The following is a 9,651-nucleotide window of genomic DNA, read 5'->3' on the forward strand; positions in this document are numbered from 1 at the left end:
ACTCCGGCCGGGGCGGACAACGGGAGGTTAGCGCCCGGGCCCGGGCCCACTGGGGTCAGCGGAGGGGCTCCAATGACAGGAAGAGCCAGTCACTGGAACGGCCCAACCAGCGACAGCGCCAATGTCTGCCGCCATCTTGCAGGCCGGCCGCCTCCCCGGGAGGGGTGTAGCGCTGCTCCGGGGCCATTCGGAGAGATGGACGATCCCATCCTTCCCCCTCGAGGCCGGGCCATTGCCATCTCAGGAACCACCCCCGGGCCTGGGCTAGGCACAACCCTCAGCCCCCTGGCTGGGGAGCGTCTGGCGATCCAAATCTCTCCGTGCGCCTCTCCGGTGACGACAGGAGCCCCACGCAGGTTTCCCCCCAGCGACTGCACTCCGAGAGGCCAATCGCCCAACGCTTCCCCCCACACTTTAATGAAGCTGTGATGTAATCTCCTTCCCCACAAGCAGAACCGAATGCTCCACGAACTGTAACCTGGCCACAGCCACAGCCCGGTCGGGGACCCAGGCGTCCTGATGAGGCTAAAATCCCTTCAGCCGAGGGGCGTAAAGGCCAGATGCTGAACTCAGAGCTGCACCAATTCACACCCCCAAGGATGCGGCCCGAATCGCTGCCAGATGGCCCGCAGGCATCCTGGTGGTCCCCTCGTTACCGAGCTGTCAAGATCTTTTAGGTGGGGAATCATTAAATGTGCGGGAATCCCCTCCAGTGACAGTGTCGCGAAGGGGGCGTGGGCGCCCCAGCCTAGTGGTCAGAGCAGGAGGGAGAGGCCAGGAACAGAGCCAAGCGCCAGGCACGGTGGCGGGGCTGGGAACACGGCAGGCACAGGAGTCGGTGCGGAGCTGCGGGCGGGCGAGTGCTACCCCTAGGCATAGCAGTGGGTCTCCCGAAGCATCCCAGAGGCGGGGGGCTGGCTGAACAGGCTGGTCAGCTGCCGGACCCAGGCCCTGGTTCCTGATACACTGCGACAAGCACCCTCTCCCCCACCCCCCCCCCCCCCCCCCCCCCCCCCCCCGAGCATGCACCCCGCAACGAGAGTTGCCAACTTTCTAGTTGCAGAAAACCCAACACCCTTGCCCCACCCCCTTTCCAAGGCCCCGCCCCTGCTCATTCCATCCCCCTCCCTCCATCGCTTGCTCTCCCCCACCCTCGCTTATTTTCACTGGGCTGGGGAAGGGAGTTGGGTGGTGAGGGGGAGAGGCGATGTGAGCTCCTGCTGGGGGTACGGGCTCTGGGGTGGGGCCAGAGTTGAGGGGTTCAGAGTGAAGGAGAGGGAGTTGGGCTGGGGAAGGGGGTTGGGGTGCGGGAGGGGGTACGGGTTCTGAGTTGGGGATGCTGGCTCTGGGGTGGGTTCAGGGTGCAGGAGGGGGATCTGTGATGGGGCAGGAGGTTGGGATGCAGGGAAGGGGAGGGCTCCAGCTGGGGGTGCAGGAGGGGGTTCTGGGCTTGGGCAGGGGGTTGGGGTGCAGGGGGGGGGTGAGGGCTCCGGCTGGGGTTGCGGGTTCTGGGGTGGGGCCAGGGTTTGGGATGCAGGCTCTGGGCGGCGCTTACCTCAGGCGGCTCCCGGGAAACTGTCAGCATCTCTCTCCAGCGCCTGTGCTGAGGTGCGAACACGTGGCTCTCACACCACCCCCTCAGCTCCCATTGGCCGCGGTTCCTGGCCAATGGGAGCAGCTGAGCTGGCGGTGGGGGCGGGGGCAGCGCACAGAGCCCCCATGGCCATCCCTCCGCCTAGGAGCCGGAGGGAGATGCCAGCAGCTTCCCAGGACTCGCGTGGAGCCAAGTAGGGAGCCTGCCTGCGGCACCGACCGGACTTTAATGGCCTGGTCGGTGGCACTGCCAGGTCCCTTTTTGACTGGGTCGAAATCCGGACCCCTGACAACCCTATGCATGACAGAACCATCCATGACAGGCCGCCCCCCTCCCGTCGCCTGGAGCTATGCCCAGGAAACTCTCCCCCGCCAGCCACCAGCCAAGCTGCAGGACGCTTGTTATAAAAAACACTCATTTATTCTCCGGACGTTGCGTCAGTTCTCAGTGGAGGGACGGGAGGAAGGGAGAGCAAAGAAAACCCACCCACTCCACTGGGAGGCTTCAGTTTTCATTGGGTTAAGGCCCCACCGGGCAGGGGGAAGGGGCAGAATCAGTGTCTGGAGGGGACAGGAGCAGGGACCCACACGCTTCCCGGTACGGGCCTGCGTACGAAGGCCGAATGGCACAGGGAACAGAGCGAGCCAGGTGATGCACCGTGCAGCACGTCACAGCTACAACACGCAGCACAGGCTGCTCCAGCCCAGGACACGGCTGATGGAAACAACTTTCTCCAACCGCTGGTGAGGAACTACCGATTGCCCAGCTGCAGCCCTGGCTGCGGCACCAGTGAGAGCTGAAAGGCTTGGCTGGAGCAGGAAGGAGCCGGAAGCCCACGACTAAATGCTTTGCTGACCTGAAGCCACACAGACGCACCTCAGAGCTAGCAAACCCTCGCCCCCAACAGCCCTTTGCACCCCCAGGTTTGTGAGCTGGTGGCTTCGCCCCCCACGTCTGGGTTGCAGAGTCCAGAGCGATTCCACAAACGCCCCCCGGGGAGGGGTGGCAAGAACATTCTGCCCCAATCAGGGAGGGGAGATGGTCTCAACAGAACATGTGCTGAAAATAGAACCAGATCTTCAGTTTCCTGCCACTTCTGGTTTTTGTTGGAGGTTTTTTATTGCAGGCTGGGGAGGGCCGGGGAGGGGATGGACTGTTCTCTCCGCAGCAGATTTAACCTGTGCAGTTCCTGACTCCAGCTCAGCGCTCTGCGTGAAATTGAACAATTGACGTGCCAGGTTCAGAACGGGGGGTGCATTTGAATGCAAGGTGGAACTGGGGAGTGGAACGGTTGAGGAGCTGGTTTGAAACATAAAACAAAGAGGCCAGTGAGCTTGGAAACTTTGGGCTTGTTATCTCCTAAAACACAATTAACTGGCAAAGTCTGAGCAGCAGTTTGTCACAGCCAGGGGGATGCAGCGGACCGGTTTGGAGAGGTGCACAGCTCTGTGGCCGCACCCTGGTAGCTTTCTTGATTGAGCAACAGAAATTGCCGGTGGGTCGAGTTTAACCGCAATTCAGATCTCGGGTTTGCCCTCTGCTTGGGCAGATCGGGGGAGGGTCGTATGTTGGGCCTCTGCCAGCCCCCCGTGCCCGTCTGGCCGTGCCAAATCCTACATGAACCAAGCCCCAGGCCTGAATTCAAAGGGCCCCAGTCAGTTAGTAACTATCAGCCGTGTCCTGCAAGGGGCTTGGGAGTGTGCCTGAGGCTGGATTTTCAGGGACAGGGCAGCACTTTGGAAATCAGCCCTTGGTGCCATAGGACTGTGCCCCTGGGAGGAGTGGGGGTCGGCGTCGGGGGGTGATTAGTACAGTCAGGACACAGCTGAGCCAGAGGTGAAGAGAGGCCCCCGTTTGCTCCCTCCCTGGCCAGCAGAGATGCAGTTTTACACCCTGAGTCTCGAGCGCTGATTCAGCACAGGACGGTGTGCCCCGAAGCCAGCTGGGTATGGCCCGTCTCCCGGTGCTTCTCAGCATGGGGTCCTGCCACCGAATGGATGGGTGAGGCAGCGTCCAAGCCCCCAGGCAGATTTCTGTCCTGGAGCACAGGTCCACGCGCGTCACTGGAATATCTGCACAGACAGGCGCTGGGAGGGGGGGGGGGGGGGCCCGCCACACACACACGCCCTCCTGAGGTTTCCTACAACTGCCCCAGACTACCCAGGGGGCTGACGCTCCGATCCTTCAAGCTGGTTCATCTCCCCCTTCACCCCCTGCCAGCTTAGTCCATAGGGCAAACAGACTCACAAGGAGCAGGGGCGGGTGGGGAGCAGACGCCGCTTCTCTCTGCTCTCAGCCCTGCCGGTCAATATATCCACCAACCAGACCGTTAGCAGCGAGGGACTGGGCTGGAGCGGAGGAGGCCAGAGATCCCCTGCGGGCCCAGCTGAGAACACCAGACTCATCCCCCTCGTACTGTCTGCTTCTGCCTCATAGCCCCAGAGCCAGATTCACCCGGGGCTCGCTAGGCACGACCCCATTGATTTTACGGGGCCACAGCTGGTTACGCCGGGGCAGATCTGGCCCCCGAGCTCTGGAGTGGGGATGTGCATGACACCCGTCTCCTGCTCTTAGGGCCGCCGGTGAAACAGGGGCTGGGCCTGGGACGTGAACCAAGCTCCTCACGCCAGACACCCTACCCATTTCCTGCTGCATTTGGACCTTCGGCCCCAGAGACGCAGCGTCCGGGCATCGGCCAAGCCAGTGACATCCTGCCCCAGGATTCGGGCACCCAGGTGGCAATGTGCCTGTTAGTCAAGGAGGCAGAAATTCCCCCCTCCACCCCAGAGAGATGCCGGTCTGGCGGCCTTCTGGCAGTTGCTTTCTCAGAGATAGCCACCCCAAGGGGATCCCTGCAGCAGCTCGAAATGCTTATCGCCGCCACGGGGAAGGGAGGAGCTGTGGGAAAAGCTTCTGATATCCCAAGAATGGCAAATGGGCCAAACCAGTTGGGACAGGACCAGAAGCCAGTGAGCCGTTCAGCATCTCTGTGCACCTTATGCATGCTAGCCAACAGAGTGTCAACCGTAATTCCTGCTGAGGCTCGTTCCTGGAAGTCCCGCCCCCTGGAGCCGGGACTTCCTGGAATAGGCCTCAAGAGCAAGAAAGAGGTGACTGGTCTGGAGCATTCGGGGCACAGCAGCGAAGACCTAGATGGGTGGCATCACCCGCCGATGCCCTAGCACCTTCGACCTCGCATTACATCCCTCCCCGGTGCCCCCTCCCCTCAGATTCCAGGGTCCGCTCAGATGCTCTGATAGACCTGCAGCTTCTTCCCGCAGTGCAGGTCCGGCTCGTGAATGGCCCGCCACATCACCAGCATCTCGTAGGGCACGAAGCGGTGCACCAGCAGCAACTCCTTGTAGTAGCAGGGATCAAAAGACTCCAGCTTGGAGGAGGGCACCCTGACGCCCACGGTCCGGATGCCCACGTGGGAGGCCGGGGCCAGCCCAGCTTTCTGCAGGCACATGCCCAGGTAGACGTCGTCTATGGGGAAGAGCTCGATGCCCAGCGACTCCTTGTAGATGGTGCGGGCAGTGAAGCCGGACATGAGCACCCCACCGCCCGCGCAGTAGGACGGGTAGGAGTTGGTGGCGGTGACCTGCTCGGGCACGTAATACTTGCTCCACTTCTCGCGGATGGGGCCCACGTGGGCGATGAGCTGCCCCACGTAGAGGTGCCCGTCGCCGTCGTTGGCGCCCTGCATGCCCAGCAGGTACTGCACCACGTTGTCCGTGTTGGTGAAGACGTCGTCGTCCCCGTTGAAGAGGAAGCGGGCGCCGGGGCAGCGGGCCTCCAGCCAGCTGTGGAACAGCACCTGCTTGAGGGTCAGGTTGAAGAAGCTATCAAGGAACGCCCACTGCAGCACGTCCCCATGCTCCGCCGCCTCCAGCCGCAGCAGCCGGTTCAGCTTCCAGGCCTCCCGCACATCCCCCGCCTCCCCGGAGAGGAAGAGCCTGCGGATGTGGACCCCTTGGTACGTCCTCTCCTCCCCCCAGGTCTTGCGGATGATCTCCCGCCGCTCGTAATTCCCGGGCGACGACTTGATGGCCAGGAGGAGGAAGACCCCCGGGGAGCCCTCGGCCCCCCCACACTTGTTGGGGGCGTCCAGCAACTGGGGGAATTCCTTGCAGTGCTTGTAGCGCAGGAAGTCCTGGATGTGGCCGGGCAGGTCGGCGAAGCCAGAGATGTTGGCCACCAAGGAGTTCTCCTTGCACTCGGGGACGTGACGCGGGGTTGTGGGGACGCCGGGCGTTGGGGCGGGGGGGCTGGTACTGCTGACTCTCGTGGCAGCCTTCCTCACGTGCTCGCCCTCGTTGGTCGCGAAGAGGAAGAGGAGGCCGCCGATCCCCACCATGGTCAGGATGAGGACCTCAGGTTTGCAGCCCCGGCGGGACAGCATCTTCCTCTGCAAGAGAGACAGAGATGGGAGCTGAGAACCAACACACGGCTGCACCTCCAACCATTCGCCCCATCCCTGCCCTGCTGGGGGGCGCAAGCACTTCCTGCTGCCCGAGCCGGCTGGCCTGCATCCCCTGGGCTCCTCTCTCCACTCCTCTCCCCTCGGTTAGAGCCCTGGCCCCAAAGCTCGACTCCAAAAGCCATTTTTAGGCACCTGATTTGAAGCGGCCGGATTTTCAGAGGTGCCAAGCGACCACCGTCATTGATGGAAAGCCTGGCTGCTAAAGCCAGCCTGGCATCCCCTGCAGCCTGGCATCCCCACCCGCTTCCCAGCAACAGCCCCTGGCTGTTTACTCGAGGGGTGGATGGGCAGGTTGAAAAAAGGCGACTGCACGAACACCAGTTTGGGGCATTTCTCCATTCCCATCCCCCCCGCCGATCAGCTTAGGAGAGTAGCTCACAATAAGTGCCGGGAATTAGACGTCGCTCCTTTGCTGCTGGGATTTGGAAATCAGATTCCCAACACACCTGGGGGAAAATGTACTGCACACCCTGGATGTCATGACCAGGGCACCATGCAGAACGTCACGGCAACGCCGGGGGCAGAAGGCAGCTCCTCCTCCCACCTAAACTAAGGGAGAAGCTCCATGAAGCAGTATAGGCCCTATGACACACACACTTTAGACTCCACCCTCCATTCATACTGTAAGCACAGACACACACCCGTCAGGGACTGGACATCACAGGGGATGCAAGGTGTCCCCGCCAGCCTGGTTACTGCTCGGCCTTGGCATGGGAACCTGGCATTCTAGAGCCCTAGAATCCTTTGCTTCCTAGACCGGACGGGGCTGTGGGAGCAGCTTGCCCCTCAGCACCCAACAGCCACTTAGGGTCAGCCAGGAAGGCCAATGAGCTCAACGGAGAGACTTGCTTCGGATCAGGCCCCCTTGCGTCTCCCCCAGTGCAATCCCCCCGCTCCAGCTCCACGGCCTATGGGCACACACAGACACTAGCACGCTAGCCGCAGGCCACCTTCTGTGCAGAAGCAAGGTGCCCCACAAGGACAGCGAGCTACCTGGTGGGTTGAGGCAGGCTCAGCTTCACTTAGCTCAGGTCCAGAGGAGGCCTGTCTGGGGCTCCAGTCACTAGCCCCAAAGCCAGGAAAAGCCAGCAATTCGTTCCCTCTCCCATCCCTGCGGCTGAGAAGACCGGTGACGCTGCTGCTTCTCCCACAGGGACGCCACCCGTCGCAGTCACCGACCCTCGCCAGCGTAGGAGGATTCGGGAGTCTACACAGAGCAAAACTGGCTTTACCCGCCCGTTTCTGACTGAAAATGGGGAGGAGGAAGCAGGATCAAAGAGTCTTTCTCCTGCACCCAACAGAGGCCCGGTACTGCTTCGAGGGATGACCAGGACATTGAGGGGAGAGCTCTCCAGGGATTTAAAAACTGATCAGCGGCAGCAGTGACCGTCCAGGCTCTTCTCGGTTTTGTTCAAGGTTTAAAAGGCTGCAGCAAATGCCAACCGCAGCCAATGCCTTTCGGGAGGGTGCTTTGGTCAAAGCAGCTCCTGGTGTGTCCCTCATCAGCCTGGGCCAGAGCCCGGCTTGCGTTGCATTGAAAGGAGATTTTAAATTAGCACCATCGGCCGCCTTCCTAGTGTGTGGTTTCACACTTTGTGCTCTGCTACACACACATACACACACACAGTTGTACATGTAGACCTTTTCCTTTCTGAATCAGCGTCTTTCTTCTTCCACCATCAGACACCCGATCACAGCAGCCATGCTCACCACGCCCTAATGGTCTCACACGGGAGAAGGGGGGGGAGCTGCAGAGCACCATTTAAAGTGGGGTGTAGATTGCCCCATCCCCACCTCCCCCCCCAGCAGCCTCATCCCCCATGGCCCAGTAACCCCTGCAACCAACCCCCTCCTGGAGTCTCAGTCCTCGAGGGAGCCCCTCTGCTGTCCCTCCCTGACCCTTCCTCACCTTACCCCTTGGGTGACAGGTCCGCCCACTTCCCAGCTGGCCCTGGAACGGAGAGGAGCTGCCCCGGTTTTGGCAGGTGAGGACCCGGCCTCCTGCGCTGGCAGAGCAGGATCTGGGTGCCAGTCCCGGCACGCCCCCGGCCGCGATGTGTGCAGCTCCTACTCGGCCGATCTCTGTGCTCACAGCTGCACGGGCACCCGGCAAAAAAAACCGCCAGCAAATGACATCTCGAGGCTGGCCAGAGAGTACAAAAACCAGGCGGGCCAGTCCAAAACCGGCCCCGTCAGTCCAAAACCGGCCGGGTGGCTACCTGACCTCATGGACATGCTAAACACTGGTCAGGCCACGGGCTGGGTGCCTCCCCCCCGCCCCAGCTCCACGGCCTATGGGCACACACAGACACTAGCACGCTAGCCTCAGGCCACCTTCTGTGCACCCTCCCAAAGCCTACTGACAAAGAAGGCGGCCCTACAATTAAGAGGCTGAACTAGGAGCCGGAGGTTTCATTCAGTGGGTAGGTCACTGCAGTGCTCCGGGGTGTTGCCATCACTACAGAAAGGTGTTGTTTTTTTTTAACCAAGGGATAAATTGACTCACTCAGCCACATCGCTGCAAAACCACAGTGGAAACAGGGCGTTCGGCGTCACTGCAAGGACGAAGGGAGCCGGCCTCATGCTCTCAAGCCGCACGCACCACATGCACCCTGTCTCCAGCAGCATTTCACAGGGACAGAACTACCCCTGCTTGCTCTCTCGCCGGGCACTTTGGGGTCAGCGAAGACAAAGCCTGCGCCTTAGTTCCCCACGGGTAAAACGGGGTAATCGTCCTTCCTTGGTCTGCCTGGTCTCCTTGGACTGCAGGCTCTGCCTCTGGCCCCCCTACCGGGGTGGCAGCATGCACTTAATTAATGAGCAGTCCTTCGCCGAGCCCCAGATAGAGCTCTGGCACGCACACGCCACCTCATAGAAACACCAGAGACAGCGTTGTCTAGTGGGGGAAGCAGCAGGCTGGGAGCCTGGCGTTCTAATCCCGTTTCACCGTGCAGCCTCAGCAAAACAAAAAAAACCCACTCGCTCTGGGCCTCAGCTGGCTTGGTAACCCACCCCGACTTCCCGGGAGTTTGCAAGGATTAGTCCATGTTTGCAGAGCTTGCCGACACCCAGCAATGTCGCCCTGAATAGCAGATTGTGGACATTGGCAGAGCGTCTAAAGAAAACCAGAAATCAGATCTGCAGGAAGCTGCATTGCTAACGTATTTGCCATCAGTGGATCCCAATGCATGGTACAGACTTAGCAAATTAACCCTTGCAATGCCACCCACCAGGCGGGGGCCACTTTTAGCCCCATGCTACAGCCAGGGGAAAAGATTTGCCCAAAGGTCACAGTCAGTAGAAGGAACAGAACCCAGGAGTCCTGACCACTGGCCTCCCACCAGACTTCACACTTCCTCCCAGCGCCAGGAACAGTACCCAGAAGTAGAACCAAGTGAATTGATTTGTCAATGGGGGAAGGGGGGGGAACAAACTGAAAAAGAAAAAAAAAAGAAAAAAAATTGTTTCAGTTTGAACCCAATCTGAATGTGTCCAGTTTTTTCTCACCAAATATTTGTTTGTTTTAAGTCAAATGAAACATTTTGTTTGTTACAAAATAATTTGGGGGGGGGGG

General features: G+C 60.5%; 1 protein-coding gene across 1 annotated transcript in view; it reads right to left on the minus strand.

The window, feature by feature from the left end:
* Nucleotides 1-4,838: 4,838 nt before the first annotated feature.
* Nucleotides 4,839-9,651, minus strand: part of B3GNT3 (UDP-GlcNAc:betaGal beta-1,3-N-acetylglucosaminyltransferase 3) — an 11,082-nt gene continuing 6,269 nt past the window's right edge. Inside the window, exon 2 of the mRNA XM_026655009.1 lies at nt 4,839-6,002. Coding sequence (XP_026510794.1) covers nt 4,839-5,996 — 1,158 coding nt within the window. The 5' untranslated portion in view covers nt 5,997-6,002. The remainder of the gene's footprint in view (nt 6,003-9,651) is intronic.

This window comes from Terrapene carolina, unplaced genomic scaffold (genome assembly GCF_002925995.2).
Source record: "Terrapene carolina triunguis isolate 2854851 unplaced genomic scaffold, T_m_triunguis-2.0 Scaffold194, whole genome shotgun sequence".
Classification (NCBI taxonomy): domain Eukaryota; kingdom Metazoa; phylum Chordata; order Testudines; family Emydidae; genus Terrapene; species Terrapene triunguis.